Source organism: Sceloporus occidentalis, unplaced genomic scaffold, assembly GCF_023333645.1.
Source record: "Sceloporus occidentalis isolate IW3139 unplaced genomic scaffold, rSceOcc1.0.p SCAF_5, whole genome shotgun sequence".
NCBI classification, from domain to species: Eukaryota; Metazoa; Chordata; class Lepidosauria; order Squamata; family Phrynosomatidae; genus Sceloporus; species Sceloporus occidentalis.
The window spans coordinates 103,701,367-103,723,736 of record NW_028316985.1 but is presented as its reverse complement, the minus strand read 5'-3'; the positions used below and the strand labels follow the sequence as shown (position 1 = coordinate 103,723,736).

The 22,370-nt window shown below is 38.7% G+C and overlaps 1 protein-coding gene across 3 annotated transcripts; it reads left to right on the top strand.

Annotated features, from left to right (window-relative positions):
- Nucleotides 1-354: 354 nt before the first annotated feature.
- LOC149312611 (uncharacterized) lies at nt 355-20,399 on the top strand. 3 transcript variants are annotated; one of them, XM_089524984.1, is made up of 6 exons: nt 355-434; nt 550-593; nt 13,082-13,239; nt 17,590-17,691; nt 19,358-19,469; nt 19,879-20,399. In XM_089524984.1, exons 3-6 carry the CDS (start codon nt 13,223-13,225, stop codon nt 19,978-19,980), a joined length of 333 nt encoding a protein of 110 aa, XP_089381110.1. In that variant the 5' UTR covers nt 355-434; nt 550-593; nt 13,082-13,222; the 3' UTR covers nt 19,981-20,399. The 3 variants fall into 3 exon arrangements, with proteins under 3 accessions (XP_089381110.1, XP_089381111.1, XP_089381109.1); XM_089524985.1 differs by lacking the exon at nt 355-434 and adding an exon at nt 6,098-6,208 and having other exon boundaries at nt 446-593; XM_089524983.1 differs by lacking the exon at nt 355-434 and having other exon boundaries at nt 446-593.
- Nucleotides 20,400-22,370: the final 1,971 nt, after the last annotated feature.

Genomic DNA, 22,370 nt, shown 5'->3' with positions numbered 1-22,370 from the left:
TTCCCAATGATTCCCAATGCGCAAGTATGGTTTCTCTATGGGCAAGTGTTCTCCAATGATTCCCAATGGGCAAGTATAGTTTCTCTATGGGCAAGTGCTGCCGTTTGTTTTCCCTGATCTCTGCTGGGCGGGAGAAGGAATTAATATCATTTTAATATCATTTTAATCTCTGAAATGGTATATGTGTGTGTGGGGGTGAAGAAGGTGACATGTTCCCCAGAGACAATAATAACAACAACAATAAAGCATGGAAGGGGGGCAGTGTTGTTTCCCCTCACAGCAAAATGGCGTGAGGAGGAGGGCTCTCTATCGCCCCCTCCTGGCGGAGCAGCGAGAGGAGGGCGAATGGGCGATGGCGGGGCGGGGCCCATGAAGTGCAGCCAGCAACAACAACCCCAGTAGTAGGGACGCAGTCTCCATTAAGCGGCGCTGCGGTGAGCCAGGAGGGAGAGGGAGGGCTGCATGGTCGCCTCATAGAGAAACAGGGCTAGTGGGTCACTTTGAAACCTTCATGTCTACACTTGTTTCTCTCTCTTTTCTCCTCTATAGGGCAGCCGTCGCTTCGACAGAGAAGCTTAAAAGGGGGGAACAAGGTAAGGACGGGCAAAGACTTCTGCACTGTGGGTATAACCCGGTTTGATTCCGGTGTAAGTGTCGTGGCTCCCTGGTAGGGAATTCTGGGAATGGGAGTTTGTGGTGACCCCAGAGCGGAGCAGAGCTCCCATTCCCAGAATTCCCTACCAGGGAGCCACGACACTTACACCGGGATCAAACCGGATCACATCCACAGTGTGGACGCAGCCAGTGTTCTTTGGATGCCTCCAGCCTCTCTCATCCCCAGCCGGGAATGCAGCAGTTTAATAATGCTATATAGAGAGGAAAACAAAGTCATAGGAATGATTATAAATGATGCTCAGGGCTTCCAGCACTACTTGGGCACATTTATTATTATTATTATTATTATTATTATTATTATTATTGTTATTATTATTATTATTATTATATAATCTCCCCACTGTGTTTTGTGTATCTATCTATCTATCTATGTATATTTGTGTGTGTGTTTAACTGTTTTGTGTGTGTCTGTATGTAATATATAACACCTGCCCACAGTGTAGGTTTTTTTTTTTGGTGTATACACACACACACACACACACACACAAAACACCTGCCCACTGTTTTGTGTGTGTGTGTGTGTGTGTGTGTGTGTGTGTGTGTATATATATATATATATATAAACACCTCCCCATAGTGTATTTTTGGTGTGTGTGTATATGTGTGTATATATATATATATATATACACACACACACACCTGCCCACTGTTGTGTGTGTGTATATATATAAAACGCCTGCCCACAGTGTTGTTTTTTGGATGTGTGTGTGTGTTATATAACACCTATTAGGAATGATCCAGTTTTACTTTCGTAAGTATTTTGATATTTTCCTCACTATTGTTGATATGGTCAGTTGACTAATCAATAAACTTGTTGTTGTTGTTGTATAACACCTGCCCACTGTTGTTGTTTTTTGTGTGTGTATATATGTGTGTGTGTGTGTGTGTGTGTGTGTGTGTGTTTGATGCAAGTTCTTACTGTAAAACAAAACACTGTGGGCAGGTGCCATCTTGGAAGAGGGAAGCCCTCTTTCCCTCTTGCCAAGGAGAGAATGCCTCTTATAAGATGGTGCCTGCTGTGACAGGTGTGGGCATCACCTAAAAACAAAGGACGGGTGCTTTTTGTTGGTTCATGTGCACAAACATGCTCAAGTGGATCAGCTAACAGATTAAAATTGAAACAAGGGAACAATCCGAACACTAAGATTCCTGTAAGTAGGCAATATTTTTTAATAAACGTTATATACTTTAAATGCAAGCAGTCTTCTAGCCAAGCTTGCCTCCATTCCACTATGAGACCATTTGGCCCAGAAGATACCAAAACCTGGGTCACTTGCCTCAGAGGTGAATTGTGGGAGGCTGATCCTATTTGTATTTCCTTGAGTACACCTGGCATTTTCTGGCTGAAAAACAGGAAGAAAAACACTTGGTGCCATGTGAGGACGAAACATGCGCATTGACTTTCTGAAACAATCAAAACTTCTTGAATTTCACTTCTTTCTGCACACTTGACTTTCCAAATCATCTTGATTGCACCATGGCCTTTGTTATTGTCGTCTGTTTCTTTTCTGGGGTTCTAACAATATACGTTTTCAGCAGTTCACTTAGTGCAATATAGCAATACGTTTCACTTCTGTAAAGATAAAGTTTCAGAGGAGGGAGCAACAGGAGGAGCTTTTCCAGAAGCAAGCGATTTTCTTTTCTAAACAAGATTTGAAGTTCACAAATCATATGAATATTTAACTTGCATCCTCTGTGCATTTTGGAAGAGGGAAGTATCTCAAATAAACTAAGTTTAAAAGTCCTGAAAAAATATTTTATAGGCAGGGATGCCCAATCATGAGGCAGTTACTTCCAATAATGTATTAATATTGGCATTTGATTATATAACGGCACATTGTCTGTTACGGAGTTAAATTTTATTTTTAAATCATTAGGGAACCACTGGGATTTTCTGTCTTGGACACCAAAACGTATTGGTATTGTGTCTTTTGCAACAAAACTCTGAAATTCAATTGCTATATATTAATCCAAACCCAGCCAACAGACTAAACCCAATGCTGTGCAGTGGATTTCTCTCTCCTAAATCTGTTCCAGAGGGTCCATCCATAATCCAGAGCAAATCTGGGGTATTTGAGAGAAGGGAAGGTTTAATTCTCCTATTCCTCTGATGGAAAGATGCTACTGAATAGAAGCCAGTATAAGGCCTGTTACAGACTGCCAAAATAAAGCTGCTTCGGGTCTCTTTGGAGGTATGCTATTTAAATGATGCATGGGTCCTAAGAGTTCGGAAGTCGCACCAAAGAATCCGCAAGCTGCACCAAAGAACTGGAGTGCAGCTTTGGTGCAGCTTGCGGATTCTTAGGATGCATGCATCATTTAAATAGCATACCTCCAAAGAGACCCGAAGCAGCTTTATTTTGGCAGTCTGTAACAGGCCTAAGATAGAGAGAAGTAAATACAAGAATTGTCCATTGCTCTGAGGTATGTGAAATGAATCCTCATCTGTATAACACTGGCATGAGGGATGTAACATATCAACATCCTTGCAGGGCCACTATTTCTATATGTGATCCTTTCTTTTATTTATGGCTTTTAATGCTATAATGCCTGATTGACACCCCCCCCCCCCAAACAGTAGTTTTATCAGCTGTCTTACTAGGTTTGTGAATTATTTATTAGCTTGTCATAAAAGTGCCTAGTTTCATGAATAAAAAAAAGTTTAAAGCAGATGTATGTGTGCATATATGTCTGTGAGAGGAAGACAGAGACTTTAACAAGTCGTCATCTCAGATCTGTTTTCGTTTACCTAACACACATACTCAGAATGGTGAAATTCTTATTGCTGAGTGGTACAAACATTATCAGAAAATCTGCTCTCTTAAAGAATCATGTCATATAATAGCAATAGCAAGTACATTTCTATACTGCTTATCAGTGCATTTAAGCATTCCCTAAGCGGTTTACAAAGTGTTATATAACAACATAAACAGGTGCATGAACCTTGGAGGTGGAGAAAGGAGGCTAGAGTAGGCTGGGGTGGGGTGGTGGTGACATTAAGAGCTGTTCGACAGTGGAACACACTCCCTCAGAGTGTAGTGGAGTCTCCCTCCTTAGAGGTCTTTAAAGAGAGGCTGGATGGACATCTGTCAGGGATGCTTTGATTGAGAGTTCCTGAATGGCAGGGGGTTAGACTCGGTGGCCCCTGTGGTCTCTTCTGACTCTGTTCTATGATTCTGTGACCCAAGTCCTCTAAATGATCTGGCAGAATTGACCACCAAGGCTCAGATGTATTTGAGCCTTCTCTGGCATCATCACCGAAAAGTGTACTGAATGATCAAGCACTAAGAAATATTAATAGGCAAAGGGATCTTGTAGCACCTTTGAGACTAACTGAAAGAGAGAAGTTGGTAGCATGAGCTTTCGTAGACTTGAGGAAGTAGATCCAAGTCTACAAAAGCTCATGATACCAACTTCTCTCTTTCAGTTAGTCTCAAGGTGGTACAAGATCCCTTTGCATGCTGATTTTCCAGACTAGCATGGCTATGCATTTGAATTCTAAGAAATATTAAGACAGCTATCCATCATTGGGCCTTCCTAGTAGTAATAGAGACTGCCTGCAGTCTGTCATATGCACATGTAATGGACTCATGGAGGACACTTCTAGATATAGATTGTGCTTGTAACAGTCTTCACATTTAAAGATGTTTCAGAGACAGTGGACTGGAAAAGTAACTTGTTTCCACCCTGCTAGTACCTGGAAGGAGACAAAATTAAGAACAACCTTGCCTGCCAGTGTTGAACCCTCCTCCAACTTTAAGAGCAGTACTGAGGTTCCTGGAGAGGCACCTTATTCTGAGTCCAGTAGTTGGCACCTCTAACCCAGTACTGCTTACTAGCAGACAGCAGCTCTCCCAGGCCTCAGACAAACATCTTTCTTTGTTACCTGAGATGCTCTGTAACAGGTGATGTTGGGTTGAATTTGGGGTCCTGGAAAAATAAAGAAAGCACTTTGCCACTGAGCTGGCATTTAGGTCTGCCCTAAAGGGTAGAATGGCCCCTGAGAACACAGGAGCTGGCAGTTTCTGACCCCACTGTATTCTAAACATGTTTTCTGCTGAAGGAAAATGTTTATTTGCTTCCACTATTAGCAACCAGGAAATAAAATTCAAAATGCTTGACATGAAGAGTAAATTGCACTTTCTCATATTTGAAAGGTACTCTTGCTAGAATTTAAGTAGTAAGACAGGTCTTACAGATGATAATTCAGATTCTAAATTTTAGAAGATGGTTGAATACTCCTCCTTACAAATGTAAGGAGGGTGAGACCCAGCATGGGGTAATGGTTTGAGAGTAGGATTAGGCAAGCAAGTTTCAGGATAGTTGCTTTGTTTTATGCAGGAGGGAACTTATATTTCTGATGATCAGGAGCTACAATAAAAACTATGGCAGATGTCCATTTCCCCTGCATCCCTTATTTATTTATTAACGGTATTGATAGTAAAGCCATGAACATTGCTTCATCAACCTTCTTTCCACTTAAAGCAAAATTAAATATGTGAATTTCCACAGACATACCTGTTCCAACAGCTGATTCAGCTGTTTATAAGAAGAGGTGCGCACTGTGTTAAATTAATGAATTACTCAGAAATACAGATAATCATGAAGGATAATGTCATATTATCTGATATGCAGGAGGGTATGATTCTCTTATTGTCCTTTCTGATTGCTTCCCCCCCCCCAAATTATTTGCAGTCTCAAAAACTACTGTATACAAGTTGAGTGCTATAACTCTTTGCTTTGGCAGCTGTCTTCTTTACAGTGCTGGCGGCAGCCTTCTAAAGCTCCCTGGCCATTCAGGCTTGGAGGGATCCTGGGAATTTTAGTTCTTTGGAAAGTAACTTTCCAAAGTTCTAAATAAAGGTTGGGAATTGCGTGGCCCTCCAGATGTTCTTGACTGCGGGTCCCAGCAACTCTAGCCAGCATAGCCAATGGTGCAGAATGCTGGGAGTTGTAGTTCTAAAGCACTTGGGGAAGATCACCTGATTTATATCCCATTTTAAATCTTTTTGCTGCTTACTTGGGATGTACAAAACAGGCAGGAGGAAGTCTCCCATCTAGGCAAGGTTGGTATCACAGAGACCCTGCATTAGTAGCAAGGAAATGAGCTAAAAACAGGGGAATGCCTGATGCAGAAATAGATCCCTTTCAGAGTAATTCAGGCTGTATTAGGAACTGTTTTAAATACAAACAGTATTTCAAGGTCAATGATTTGTCACGGGAAATGGCACAAGGAAGGGATGAGAAGATTATTGTTTGTGCCCCTTTTAGGGCGTTGGGAATTGCTCTGAGAAGGTAACTGAGAAGAAAAGAAAAATGGATCATGTGTCCTCTGAGATTTTGAGATTTTTAAAGGTGTACTGGAAATGCCTGAAGATCAATATTTCTTTAATTCATATTTGCATATTTTTTGCATTGACAGAACACCACAATGATGTTATGCAGTGATGTTCCTTAGGACACTAAAGAGATATTCTGAAGTACTTGTTGCTCTGTTCCCAAAACAATCTTCACCAATACTTCTTTTTAAAAGGTATCCTTTGTAACAGAGAGTTTGTACAAGACAGTATTTGCAAAATTGACGATGATGTCATGGGTGGGAACAGTAAGATATCCATTTGAATTACATATGCAAATGGCCAAGCTAGTCTGTTCTTTCATTTAAATTCTAGTTTGCAAAGGCACATTGTCACAGTCTCAGTATTTACCTGGCAATGAAAAGGGTGAGAGTGATACAGTGGTTTGAGCATTGGATTACAACTCTGGAGACCAGGGTTTGAATCCCAGCTCAGCTATGGAAACCCACTGGGTGACCTTGGGCAAGTCACACACTCTCAGCCTCAGAATAAGGCAAAGGAATTCCCCTATGAACAAATCTTGCCAAGAAAACCTTGTGGTAGGTTCACCTTGTTTAAGACTTTTTAAAATGTGGATTGCTTTCCTGAGAGAGTCTTCATCCTTGTATTTAAATATTTGTTTGGACAAAACAAGGGCAACCCAGAGAGAATGCCAAAATTGAGAGTTCCCAAAAAGTGTTTTTGGGAGGCTACATGTGGCCCCGGGGTGCACTGTGTCCACCCTTGTTTTGCCAGTAGGTCTCAGCTCTGTCCCTGTCACTGGGGGAACAGCCATATATATCTGGTAGTCTGGATCAGCTTTTGCACAGTTGTTCTAGGAACAGAGAAGTCATTTGCTTTATCTTAAGGACTTTCAAAGTAATGCCATTCTTTCTAAGATCAGGAAGAGAGGGAAAAAGACTGTTGCCAGGTGAGGGAACGTAGCACTGTAAATTAATAAGGGCTAAAATTTCTAGACAACATGAACAGGTGCTGTAGCAAATGTTTTAGGAGCACCCACCAAATGCAGAAATGGTCCCATCAGACAATTATCTGAAAAGTAATGGAGACAAATGGAATGTAACTACATTGGCTTGGTCTGGTTTTAAGAATATCATAGCCTGCAGGACGTCTTAGTCAAAGAAGAATTCATCCATTTAAGAGCCTATTGCCAGGTCTCTCCCCCCCCCCCCCCCTTAATTTGGTTCCATAAAAGACATTGGCTGAACCAGAGATGTACTTCAAGCTTATACTGGTGTTACAGCTTTGTTCTTATTATACATAACAGTGGGTAGCACTAACAATAGTATGCACAGTTTTCAAAGAAGCTATGTGGCATTTTTCCCCCTAAGCAAATACAATGCAGAAATGGCAATATCCAAAAACCATTTGCAAAGCATTTCAACCTGCCTGGACATAGTATGTTAACTTATTTCTTTGTTGGTGGACACACATATATATCAAAGGAAGGCTGGAAAGAGAAACAGCTTAATTCAATTATATTTATAAATTCCAATCCATTAGCAGAGGTATGAGCTAAGATGGTTTTCATGGCACTTTGAATATATTTATATATGAGTCTTCACAAATGCACTCATAGCAAAATAAATTTCTTTAAAGAAGGGTTTTGACCCCAAGGGAACTGACTTTTGGTAAGCAGATTTATTGCTTTCATGTGTTGTCAATACTGACTGCATTAAAGAATACTACCAACCACTGAAAGACTTGTATCACTTCATACAGCTCTTTGAATAGTTAAGATCAGGATAACAATTTGCATCTTTCTTTATCCTATTACATTCTATCCTACTCCCACAACTGTGCTTAAAATCTGTGACATAGGGCCCAAACAGACAGGCCAAAATAAAGCAGCTTCAGGTCACTTTGGAAGTATGCTGTTTAAATGACACGCATCTTAAGAGGCCAGAAACTGTGCCAAAGCTGTGCTCCAGTCCTTAGGACTGGAGCATAGCTTTGCTGTGGCTTTTGGACTCTTAATGCATGCATCATTTAAACAGCATACTTCCAAAGTGACCCAAAGCAGCTTTATTTTGCCCTGTCTGTTTGGGCCCTTTAAATATCACTCAGTGCATCTGAGGAAGTGGACTGACATCCACAAAAGCTTATTCTAAAATAGAAATCGGTTACTCTTTAAGGTACTACTAGATTCCTTTTTTCTTTCCTATCTTTTAATCTCATGTGCATACAGCACCTTTCAAAAGCTCAGTCTTCTTTCTCAATGTACCATATGCATCCCAGTATAACATGTTACCAGAAAAGTGTACCATCTTAGTAGTTCTTAAAACCACCCTGTATAGTAGGCAAGTATCTCCATATTGCAGATGGGATGGAAGAGGCAGGGTGATTAGTGTCTTGCCTAAGGTCTTGTGAATTTGTAGTGAAAAGAGATTGAGATTGGAGATTTCCTGACTTGCACTCTAGGCCATCATACTACATTCTTTCTTTGTTAGCACTGAAGAGTTACTAAAATCTGATAATCATTAGTAGATTTAGATGGGTAGTGCTAACATCAAAAATTTTCAAAACTTCCCAGGAAAAAAAATACCATGATAGTAGTATTTTAGTAGTTTTGAGTAGTAGTTGAGTAGTTTTGAGGCCAGCTTTCTTTGCTTCTTGCCAGCTTTCACTCAGACTGGTACATTGTACTCCATGATACAATATTCTACATCTTCCTTTTGTTAAGACTTCCATGCTTTATAATTGTAAACAAGTTGACAGGCAAACTGGCATGAATTATGGACTTCACAGGTTAATATCTGTGTTTGTGTCTTTATTAGTCAGTGGGAGGCTAATATTTCCGTAACAGGTGTGAGGTGGCATATGTTGTGTTTTGTCTTCCTGATGTTGTATTATTTGTTTACAAGCCTGATTTCTAAGATGTGCGTTCTCCTCTGTGTTCATTTTCAAAGTGCAGTTTTTGTTTTGAACAAATGCAGACATTTCTAGTTTCACTGCTGCATATTACAAGTGTACATGCAAGAGATCCAGAAGATTTTGTACAATCTTTTAAATGCTTTTGATGCATTTAATTACAATATTTTTATACATTTGATTTTGCTCTCCCAGAATTATTCCGCAAGGCAATTATATTTCTTTTATTTTATGTGTTTTTAATATTTCATATATTTATGTGGTTGTTGTGTAATAGCTGTAGTGTTTGCTCTGCTTTTGACCTGATGTTTATTTGGGTTGTGAAGTTAATTTTAAGTATGAATTGAGAGCAAATGTAGTAATTCTGACTATCATCATCATAATCTATAATCCACTTTCCTACCTGAAGTACCCAAAGTAGTATAAATGGAATTGCCGATATTGGCATAGACAAAAGAAAATAGAATGCTTTGTTGTACATAACTTTTTCACTATTTGAAATAAATAATAGTTTCTTAGAGTTGGAAGGGGCCACAACAGCCATCCAATACAACTCTCTGTCATGTAGGAATACACAAGTAAAGCCCGCCTAAAAGATGCTCAGCCAACCTCTATTTAAAAATCTACAAAGATGGAGAGGTGATCGCCCTTGAAGTCTATTCTGCTGTTGAACAGCATGTCCAGTCAAGAAATTTTTAGGTGGAATCTCTTTTCCTGTAATTTGAATCCATTGCTCTAGTCTCTGGATCAGCAGCTAAGAAACTTGTTCTATCTTTTACATGCCATCCCTTCACATATAGAAAGATGGATATGTCATCTTTCAGTCTTAGTCAGCAGAGGTTGTGGAAACAAACTGAGTATGAAACAATGTTGCAGTCAAAACTGTTGTGCTAATTTGAAGAAAAGCTTTCATTTAAAAAAAATCATTCCAATGTTATGGGCTGTTGATGTCAAATTTTCAGATTATTAGAGGATGTATCTCATTATCAGATGTCTAATTCAACAACTCATATAACTAACTGGTGTACAAATCCATCTCTCATAAGGGCTCACCTAATCTGCTATTCAAAGTCAGCCATTTTGAGAGCAAATGCATTTGCCACTATGACAAAAGGATTTGAGGAACAGCAGAATTTAGCCCAGGGGGAAGAAGGGGAATATGCCAATTAAAACAGGTAAAGCTGAAAGCAAACAAGATCTTGCCAGAGAATTTTATAATAGCTGTCCTCTTAATGGTCCATTGCAAAGCAACAAGTGATGACTGATGAAACGGTTATTCATCTTGCAAAACTGGATTATGCCACAAAAGAAAAATAGAGAGATAAATTATTATTATTAATGCAACTTTGAACCAATGGGTACCTGATCTGAAGTGTCAGTTTCAACCTGTAGCTGTATGCAGAAGCTATTGATGTTGTCGTGTGCCATCAAGTTAGAGCATGGAAACCCCCTGGGTGAGTTTGGGTAAGTCCTACTGTCTCAGCCTCAGAAGAAGGCAAAGGTAAAGGCAAGCCCCCCTCTGAACAAATCTTGCCAAGAAATTGTCATGATAGGCTTTCCTTATCATCATCATCAGTCAGAAATTACCTAAAGGCACACAACAACAATAACAACAAAAACAACAGGAGTTCAGTAGAACCACTGAGTTCAAGATATGCTGCTGCTGCTGTGACTGATCCCTTGGCAAAACACCTCAGACATGCTGGCAAAGCTTTTGTGTTGGAAATGATATACTGAAATTGATGGATTTTTTGGGGTGGAACATAGGAGACATAGGAGACGAGCACATTTATACCATATTCTATGCTCATTTAGTTCATGGGCATGCACTGTTGACAATAAAAAGAGTCAGGAGTGAGATCAGGAGAAGATGAAACAGAGTAAGAGCAGATAGAGAGGGAGAGGTTCTGAATAGGCCTTGGGTGCTGTGAATCAGAAAAGATTTCAGAGATTTCTTATTTTCCCCAATCTAACTGTCTGACTGTTCTGTTTAAGATTTGATAAGAAGACTGGGCATGCTTACCACATTAAATCCACTGATCAGTACAGCCATTTGTGCATAATAAGGATCCCCTTAACATCTGATTACCAGATCAAGGGAGCGATGTTGACGGAAGAGGGAGAAGTTGAGTGACAGAAGCCCAAGGGTTGGAACAGCAGGGCCAACCTGGACATGGTTCTGTCACAATAGGATATTGTGTTACACAATACCTAATCACTTCATCCTGCAACTGTTATGTAAACACACATAGAAAGACCACAACCACAAAACACCTTCCCTTTTGCCATGTGTGAATATGAATGCATCTTCTCTGTACTGTATTGCTGTAATGTTCTTTCCAAAGACATCAAAGAGAAAAAGAAATTAACTGCTACTATTATTAATATATTTTTGTTTTGATTGTGGATCACTAACTTTAAACGTTTAAACTAATTTTATATCATTAAATATCTGATTAGCTGTGACAGTTTCAATCTGTAGATGTGTACAGATACTATTATTGCTGTGTATACCTTTCAGTTCAAGCCAGTGTAGTGTAATGGTTAGAGCTCTGGACTGTGACCCAGGAAATCAGGGTCTGAATGTCTGCTTGGCTATAGAAACCCACCAGATGACCTTGGGCAAGTCACACTCTCTCAGCCCCCCTCTGAACAAATCTTGCCAAGAAAACCTCATGATAGGTGCTTCTTAGGGTTGCCAAAAGTCCAAAATGATTTGAAGGCGTGCAACAACAAGCCTTCAAATTATTTCCAACTTATGGCAGCTCTAAGGTGAACTAACTGTGAGGTTTTGATCTTTCTTCTCTTACAAAGAGTGTCTGCAGATAGGTCTTGCAACACAGTAATTTTCATTCCTGTCAATTCCAGATTGGTAGCATTGTGTAGTCATTGCAAAATCTTTGCTTTTAAGGGATAACACGCAACTCTTACAATTATATCTCTTTATTCTCCTAATTTCTGAGGCTGTATTCCAAGAGTTTTGATGACAATGCAGCGATTAGTAGGAGCCAGCATGGGTTTGTCAAGAACAAATCCTGCCAAACTACTCTCATACCTTTTTTGATCATGTCACTAGTACATGATGGGAATTCTTTGGGTGTCGTTTGTCTGGATTTCAACAAAGCATTTGGTAAGGTCCCCCATATTTTGATTAGCAAACTGATCAAATGTGGAATAATAGATGGCAACACTGTCAGATGGATCTCTAATTGGTTGGAAAATTCTCAAAGAGTTATGATCAGTGACTGCACTTCAAATTGGAAAAAAGTCTTGAGTGGAGTGTGTCAGGGTTTTGTTCTAGGGCCATTACTCTTCAACATTTTTGTGGATGACTTAGATGACAGAGTGGAGGGAATTCTTCCCAAGTTTGCAAGAGATATGAAACTGTGGGGGTTGACTAACACATTGTAAGATAGGAACAAATTTCATCAGGATCTAGATAAACCAGAAAACTGGGGAGAAATTAATAAAATAAAATTCAATACAGACAAATGCAAAATTTTAGATTTAGGCCATAGAAACTAAATGCAGAGGTATGGGATGTGTGTGTGTGTGTGGGGGGGTGGCTCAGCAGTGCCACGTACGAAAAGGACCTTGGAGTTATTGTTGATCATAAGAGGACTGCAGCAAAGAAGGCAAACACTATTTTAACCTGTATTAATTAATATCAATCTATTACTTTTCTCTTTTTTGTTTTCTAACAGTCCTTTTTAAATTAATTAATTAATATTTACTGGCATGATTATATATACAAAATTCAATAGAAGATCATTTTCACTTTCTGCATGCCCCTTCTGCCTGTTATTATTATTTGTTTCATTTCATGATTATTACTGAAAATAATTACGCTGTGGGGTTAAAAAAAAGATCCGCTCTGGCTGTCAAATATGCTTAGTACACCATTGGTCATTTCCAATTTAGGGTGACCATAAAGTGGCCCTATTGTGGGGTTTTCCTGACAAGATTTGTTTAGAGAAAGTGAGACTGTGAGAGTATGAGTTGCCCAAGATCACCCAGTTGGGTTTCTATGGCTCAGTGAGGTTTTTGAACTCTAGTTTTTCAGACTCTTAGTCCAACACTCAAACCACTGCACCATATAGTTATTAAATTGTTGTTACCCAAACTTAAAATGTTTTAATTAATTTAAGTTTAAAATGTTATATTTTAAATTATTGTAGTTTCTTCTGCTGCAAGAAAGTGTAGCCTGCCCAGGACAAATCTGCAGACAGTTTCTTCTCTCCAGCTACAAGAACATAATTGTGAATTCGGAAGACAAGTTTGACAATAGATCTGTAACCATTTCAGACAAAGAAGAACAAATGGAGATTAATATCAGGTATCACATAGTACAAACAGTCTCTTTGGCTCTTTCATATAATATGTGTGCTTATGTGTGTTTTAAAGCTTGAGACAAAACATTTTACTATATATTAGATTAGTAATCTGAGTAAAAACCTGATGTTATCATTAAAAATGATCTGTGTCTCATCATAAAAAATTCTGCAATTAATCAGAGCAACTTTTCAGTCTCCAGGAAGTCACAGATGATGCTCATTCATAGAAGCCCAGCTGTTGTAAAAAGCAGCTGACAAAGCCATGTTTACTGCATTCTTCAGATAACTACGTCAGTCTACTGTATAACCTGTTGCCTGATCAGATCGTCTACAGAAGTTTTGCTCTTTTTTTCTAAAGACATCCTTTTGTCTAGATACTTAAGAATGTCAAAGCAGCAAAACAGTGTTCTTCCAAAGGTGTGTGGTTTTGTCTCATGGCAGCCTGCCTCTGTCCACCTGTTTGCCGTTAGTTTTTTAGACTTCAGTTCCTGGAATTCGCTAGCTAGCATGGCCACTGGCTTTTTTGGTTTGGTGTATTACAAAACAGTGCCATAGACTCAGCTGCCATAGACTAGATAATCACATCTACTTCATTATATAAATATTTTTCCTTCAGAAAGAATAATTCTTAATAATAGATAGAATTTAGACAAAGACCAGAAAAACTATAGTGGGCAGTTGAGGTTTGATTCCAGGACACCACATGGATACCAGAATCCATGGATGCTCAGGTCTCTTCTGATGGTGCAGTATATGCTACCCATATATAAAATGGCAAAATCAAGGTTTGCTTTTTGGATTTTTTTTTGCAGGGGGAGGAAATATTTTCAAGACGAGGATGATTGAATCTGTGGATGCAGACTCCGTAGGGCAGATTGTATTTAGGTACCAGAAAATAAGACTAAGACTGACATCCTGTTAGTGAACTGTTGTGTGCCTTCAAGTCGTTTTTGACTTATGGTAACCCCAAGGTGAACCTATCATGGGTTTTTCTTGGCAGGTTTCTTGAGAAGGCGGTTGCCATTGCCATCCTCTGAGGCTGAGAGACTGTGACTCGCCCAAGGTCATCAGCTGGTTTTCATGGCTGAGCCAGGATTCAAACCCTGTCCTCCAGAGTCACAGTCCAATGCTCAAACCACTACACCACTCTGGCTCTCTTGTTATTGAATTATACTAGCTTGGGTTTTTGTTTGTTTTGGTTGTTGTGAAGGTCAAGAATTCTGTTCTGACTGCATAATGACCAAAATCCTCTACACACACACACACAATATGGCCATTTCTGTGTTGTCTGAAACTGAGGGAGTGCATCTAGCTATTTCCCTGTGGCTTCACATGCCAGAAGGCATCAGCTGCAGAGAGCCCACTACTATGAAAACATGAAAAAGTTCATGTTGCAGGCACTGCAGTGCTTACAAGGCAAACCTGGGGGGACTAACCTCAGCAGGTGTAGCTTTGGAGACTTAGCTATGTGATACACGTACATTTCCCAGTGTAGGATCTGTCAGTATTTAATGAATGCATTACCTTATTGAAAGAGAATAAACAAATCTGCAGCTGTAATAGGACTGTATGGAGAAAATACCAAAATTCTGACCAATTTTTTCAGTCTGTATGGGTTATATAAATTAAGTAGCTGTGTGAAGCTTCTGCTCAGCATTATATATTTATTATTATTATTATTATTAACCTTTATTTATAAAGTGCTGTAAATTTACACAGCGCTGTACATACAGTTTTTCTCTGCTTCATGCCATTTATTCTCATTTTTCCCTTGGAGGGAAAATAGCTGGACAAGGCAAGGAAGTCGTATTCTTAGCAATTTTAGCAATTCTTTAGGACTTCCCCTGGCTACACTTGCAGGCATTTCCTACACATCTTCAGCTATTATCCTCATTGCCAGATAGGCTAGAAATCTGAATTAAAATTAGATTTTGAAAAAGTAAAATTCTGCAATGAGTAGCAGATATTTTGCCTAGAGATGTAAAGGTTCTGGGAATGTAACCATTTCATATGCAGCTGTGCATTCTTGGGTGCTGTGTAAACTGTTCATCAGCACCTTCCAAGTGCTATTTGAGTCACTAGGATTGTGGAAGCAGCCACTGCACATTCCCCATTGTGCACAAGACAATAAGAAAGCACACGGGCAAATATGCAGTCAGTTGCACATTAGTATCCAGCAGAAACAAGAGGTAGTACAACTTCCCTATAACTATATGAGTGTAGCTTTAAACTATACAAGCACAATGTAGAACCTCAGCCAAAATATTTTATGTTGTTAGATAACATAACAAAGTTACTTTCAGCCTGTAATACTGTAATTTTTTTACCACCCTATCTATCAGCTTTTTCCTGTTTTCTTTGTCTAAAAATGTTGATTTCTCCTTTGGGGGACTAATTGTATTTATTCATAGTGTTGGCATTTTTATAATTTGTACCTTTCCAGTTCTGTTTTGTGTTCCTGCCAAACTATAGCATGTTATACACAGCCTTGGCGATGGCCATATGGTGAATTGGGCTCTGCCAATGTTTTATGAACCCCTTGGAAAATAGGACAAGAGGTTACTGTTAGTCATGGAGGGGCAAGATGATGATGATGATTCAAAAGATGGAATTTCAGTTCCCAATAGTTCTTGTATGGTTTATTATAATGCTATTGGGATATGATTGTGTATGTCTGTATTTATTTTCAGTCTGTGTGTGACAAGACATTCTTTAAGACCTAGGTGGCTTTTACCTTCCCATCTCACAAGGCCTTATGTCACTAACACTTGCCCTGCTTTCACCCTTTCACCACTATCCTTAAGTGCTGGGGTCCCAAGTGTCGCCATAAATCAGTTGCAATATTTTAAGCAGTGTGTATGTTCTTCTTTGTAGTTTATAGTAATCACTTCAGTCAGTCAACCACTGTAAAACAAATAGGAACTTTTATTGAGAAACATACAGAAATAAAGTATCTGTGAGTTAACTTCAAGTTTAGTATGGTTAAATTAAAATCAAACATTTGGCAGCTTTTAACCTGACTGACTAGATAAGACTAAGTCAACTGAACTCTTCATTTTTAAATTCCCCCTTTTCCCAGGAGGCCCTACCCATCACACACGGCTGGATTGGGTTTTGTGCCTCGTGTGCTGCCTAGCAACTAGCTATCAACCTGTATTTCACTCCAAACTAGCCAGCTTCTAAAGACCCTGTGGCTGCATCCACACTGCAGAAATAATCTAGTTCGATACTATTTAACTGCCATGACTCTGGAAACTGTAATTTGTTGTGGTTCTAGAGCTCTCTGAAAGAGAAGGCTAATTATCTTCACAAAACTCCAGTTTCCAGGATTCCATAGCACTGAACCATGGCAGTTAAAGTGGTGTCAAACTGGATTATTTCTGCAGTGTGGATGCTGCCTCTGTTATTGTAAGCTACTATGTAGGCTTGGCAACCAAAAGGTGGGATATATTTCAAATAAATAATTAATAACATTCATGTATTTGCCCTAGAAGTGATGGAATAGAAATTCCAGAATCCCAGGGATGTAAAATATTAGTTTAAAATTTTGGAGGATTGCTCCCTACAAGTTTGATACTGTTGATTAACTGTTTCAAATACATTAGTAAGTCAATTAGTACATATCTAGGAATTGAATGAATTGATTTTGGTCTTCAGATCAAAACACATCAAATCCAATGTTTTGAACCAGGTTGCTGACAGGGCAAATGTAAAAACAGAACAGTCACCCATCCTTTAAAGCCCAGAATCTGATTCTGGAGATGAATTCCCTCAGAATGTGGTTCTATTTAGCCATTGTATTGTATTCATGAAGGGCATCCCTAGTAAATTATACATGGTGGATGGATGTAGAAATAATTCCTTTTGTGTTTCCTGAATGTATTTGCAATTACTGAGTGGTTTTTCCAGTCTCAGATTTTTGTTAAAAAAAATCTATAAACACTGTCCACTCTTGTTCGTATTATAAACTTTTATCATAGCCTACCTACCTTGTTGTCCTTTTTTCCAGAGTAAAAAAACATTTTTAGCCTTTGCTCAAATGGAAAACATGCCAGCCTCTTGGCCATTTTAGACTGCTGCTCTGTGCCCAGGTACCTGGAAGTAAATTCTAATATACTCAGTAAGACCTACTTCTGAACAAATATGTATAGGATAGTTGCCCCTTTCTGCATTCTGATTTCCAACACTACTGTACTCTTTTTGACAAAATAACCAGAACGCTTTCTATTATTGTTTTTGCTCAGTTATCATCTCTGAATTAGGTTTCAATCTGTTGCCCATTTAGTTTGTAATTTGCTTAGCACTGAAACAACTACGGGATGATTATCTTCATGTGTGTTCAATACTTGCAGTGCTGCGATTCAAGTTGGCCGCCAGCTTGCATTAATTGGGGATGAATGCAACAGGACATACGATGGGAAACTGGAGGGTTCACTTTTTCATCTTGCAAAAGGGTAAGACCTGCTTAAGGAAAGTTTCAATGTTTGATTTATACAAACATGTGCACTTCAGGAAATGTTTCCCTTTATGAAAACAGCAAGAAAGAAAGAGGGATAAGGTGAGGTATAAATAAAGTGATGGGAAGAATCTTGGCTGCAAGTAGAAAACTAGCAGGCTAGGCTGGAATCTCATCTTCATGTACTAGTTTTTATTTCTATGTTGTGTATTTGCTTTTTAAATATAACATTTTCTAAAATTGCAATCCAAACCTGCAGCCTTGAAGTGTTAAGTGTCCACCCTCCCCCTTTAGTCTGTTACTTGAGGCTGTTACCAGACACCACAGAAATACAACCCTGGAACAGAGATCACTTCCTATTTCATTGGCTAAATATGTGGTATGCTGATGTCCTGTACTTTGATTCAAAGTGGTAATCACTGTCAAAGCATGGTTCCTGGAAAAGGTGTAATAGCACCCATGTTTTCACTGTGGTGAACCACTTCTCCAGGATGAGGGATAATGTCTCTCTCTCTTTTTATTTCTTGCCAAACTCATTGGTCTAGTTTCCAGGTGGCCAAGACAGCTGGGAGTAGATTACTACTATAGTTGGTAGTCCAGTACTTTGTTTTCTCTACAAAGCTGAATGTATATAATGTCCCTTTATTAGGCCATCTAGAATGTACAAAATACATCAGTGAAGCTTTGGTTCATGCAAAAATGTTAAAAATCATACAGGAGAAAAGAAGAGATGTTTGAGTCACAGACCTACATCTTGTCTCAGATGTTGGTTCAGTTGTTAGTTAACATGATCTGGAGGGATGCAGGCAGAGGCTACTCATTTTCTTGGCTATGTAGGGACAAAGGGCTGTGTCCTTTACTTCCGGCCCTCTGTGTGCACTGAGATTGCTCCATAGCATCTTAACTGACAACAAAACTAACATTTCAGACAAAATTTAGGCCTGTGCCTGTATACGGCTTAGCATGAACAAGAAATATAAGCCAGGATAGGGGCTATGCATATAGGTGTGGGCTTGTTCCTCAGCTCCTGATATGATTAAAGGTAGGAAGTTTACAACCCCCAACCAAATGGTAATTGCGTAAATTTTATCTATGTTTATACAAATTAAGTGACATATTATAGTCCTATGGGGGAAATGAAGTGCTACATATGGGACAGTATTGCACTTCTGCTGTTTCTAATGCTGACTGGCCTTGAACGTCACTGACAGGAATCCAATATTGCTTTCTGTGTGGTGGGTACTACCAGTATTCCCTCCACATGCTCTTGCAATTGAGATTATATATGTTAACCTCACTGATAAAGCAACATAAAAGTGTGTGTGGTGTGGGGGGAATCACAGGTTTACATTATGAAAACATTACAAAATCTTCCTTTTCAAAATCAACCATAAAGTGGAAAACAGGCCAACATGGAGAAATCATTGTTCTTTATGTTGAAGTACCAATTCCTATTTTTAATTTGGCGAAAGCCAATGCTTGCTTAAAGCATCTTTTAATAATGTTGTAAAACTTTATTGTAAAGTTTTTAAAACTATTTTATCTGTGAGATGCCTTGAGTCTCTTTCCAGGAGGAATGAGGTATAAGAAAAAAAGAAAGACCCAAACATTTTCAAACCAAATTCTAATGTATTAATTTATCCTATTCTTTTGTTTCTTAATAGGATAGTGGCCAGTATTTTTCAGACTTGTTTTTGGAACGGCTTTAAAAGTGTTATGGAAACTTTGGGGAGTTTCTTGAAAATTGGTTGGAAAAAGAAGACTGACTATACTTGGGTAAATTTATTTTACTCTGTATAACTTTCCTGTTGCAGAATGATATTAGAAATAAACATAGCAAAAAGGAATCTGAGAGTTACACATTGTAAAACAGTAGCCTTGTAAATTAACATTAATTGTATTCATTGAGGCCTATTCCCAAATTATGTGCACATGAGATTGTGCAAAGCGCAGTCAAGACTTCCTGAAATGAACATCATGGTGCTTTCCCTTGTTTTGTCCTATTATTTTAATGAAACGGAACTACACTCTCGTACAAAATCTCAGGTTCTCCCCTTCACACTTCTGAACTAGCTTTTACTGTTAATGCACTACTAAAGTGATATATATTATAGTTCTGCTCTTATTTGCTGCTTTTCATTATTTTTAACTAGGTTCTTTATTTCTTTTTTATTTCTATGAACAGATTATTTGGGTTCCTCTTAAGTTTGTGTACCAGAAGTGGGTGCCAGCTACCCTGTTTGCTGCTTTGATGTGGTGGCTAGTTACTTATGGACTCCAGAACTAATATCAAGAATTGCCATTGAAGGTCACTGCTGGCTTCTGACCAATTCATATCTCACCCAGGAGGTGCCATTTGCTTTGTTTTGTTAAAAGTTGTCTATGAACTCCCTTTTTCTATTTAAAATGTAGGCTAGTGCTGGGTCACTGCTGTTTTCATACTTTTTTAAAATACATATATTAATAATGGGTTGTTGCTGGATAACTACCTGAATTGCTTGTTTTAAAATATGAATGCTCAGGTGATTCAAGTCTGTCTTTTATATACTTGATAAGATGTCTACTTTATAATGATTTTTTTAAAGGAGAGAATTTGGAAAGATGACAGAAGGAATGCTGGCCATCCTTTTAAAATATCTGAACTATAAAATGTCTACTGAAAATGGAAATCTTAAGACTTGAATAAAATCAACATTTCAAATAGAATTGTTTTATACATCATTTCTTTGTATATTTGCTCTATTATACAAACTGTTATCCATAAACACCAGTCACTGCTCTATCACTTACTTTGAGATCAACATTACACTACGTCAAGCAGAAGTACTTTGTCCCATTAATCACTATGCTCAAGTATACAGCCACAAATATACAAGTTACATAATCTCATGCACTTATTTGTACAAAACAGAAGAAGAAGGACTCAGGCATACATATTTCAATCTCATTTATTGTTTTCTACTCTTCCAAGTGCTACATGGCTATATACTAGAATCTGCCTCACTGAGACACTGGTATTGATAAATTACTGCTTGAGAGCCCTGAATGTGGTATGAAATTTAAACACTCTTATGTTTCACCATTGCCTCTAGTCAGACAGGTTTTGCATGTTATTTGAAGCACTATTAAAAAAAACCCCTGAATGTGCAGTTTACCAAATATGACAGCAGGACAGTACCTAATCACTGAAGAAGTTTGTGTATGTGTGTGGATTAGTTAGCTTCTGTTACTGCATAAACATACACAAGCATACATATATCTTTTATGCAGAGACCTAGCACATTAGGGAAAGGAGTTCAACCTGACCTTCTTCCCCATACATTAGCTCACTATATGTGTGGGTCTTTTGTTATTCCTGTGCTTAATCCTGTGATATTAAATCAGATTAACCTTTTGTATGAACTAATCATCTATTTAAAAGATCTCCCTCTCTCACACTCTGATACACATAGGTCAAAACCAGAGTTAGCACTAGCAGTTCAACAGCATCAAGTTCCCATCCTGGATGTACTGGAATGATACAGTTACTCACAGAAAAGGTGGCCTTTGAAATAGCTATTTGATGACAGATGAAAATTCAGACCATTTAGCAGACTAAAAGTACAAATGAATAAGCACCATGGCAGCTCTCCTCAACTGTGCTGTCTTACAGATATGCTGGTGTAATTCTCATCGCCATTTTGCTTTGGGAAAATGGGAATTATAGTCCAAGAAATCTGAAGGATGTCAGCGAAAAATCCAGCTAGATGATCTCAACCAGATATACTTGTGTGAAGAAAAGCAAAGAGGGATATCTGTATATTGACATATTCGTTACTTATGAAGGCTTGTACTCATGTCCCATGACCAAGAACTTGTACAGAATTATAAGCACAGAAAAATATTAGGTTTCCCAGATAGATATATGGAGAAATACTGCTGAGTACAACCTTCTTCGTTAAAATTAAGAGCACATCGGGAAGCATTCTGTAGCTGCTAGGCACACTCAGACCTGAGATGTTTTGCCATACTTTGCTTTAATTCCCCTAGGTTGGCTTCTGCTCTCCACCCCCACCTCAGTGTGAAAATGGTACTATTATATCTAAATAGTTCAAAGCAGCAAAATTGTTTTTTGTATGTGCCTGTGGTTTCAGCATTGGACTACGACTCTGGAGGCCAGGGTTCAATTCCCACTTGGCCATGAAACCTACTGGGTGACCCTTGGGCAAGTCACATGCTCTCAGCCTCAGGAAGGCAATGGCAAACCTCTGAACAAATCTTGCCAAGAAAACTACGATAGTTTCACCATAAGTTGGAAATGACATGAACGCACACAACACGTGCACATACATATGTGTGCATGCGCATATATACATATAAAAGAGTGAGGCCTACAAGATTTTGTGAAAAGAAAGGTTTAAAAAGATCCTCAACTTTTAAAAAGGATTCTCAGGATTCTTCCAAACGTTTATTGCTGTTTACCTCTATGTATCAGCATAACCTATTCAGCAACGAGATTCTAGAAGAAGCAGTTTCTTCTCAGAATGCTCATGATGTCATCAACTTCTGAAGCATAAACATTAAGCTGAAATTATACCACACCCTTATGATAGAGCATACAAAGACCTATGAGGTTTATCATAGTTAATGTTTACACACATCAAGAGTGGAATTTGTACAGGCAAGCTAGAAAAGAGT

Bases quoted from the DNA above. Each gene is read 5' to 3' on its own strand.
- LOC149312611 (XM_089524984.1), top strand. The intron at 17,692-19,357 runs GTAAGACCTGCT...GTTTCTTAATAG, and splicing joins CTTTTTCATCTTGCAAAAGG to GATAGTGGCCAGTATTTTTC. The intron at 19,470-19,878 runs GTAAATTTATTT...TTCTATGAACAG, and splicing joins AGAAGACTGACTATACTTGG to ATTATTTGGGTTCCTCTTAA.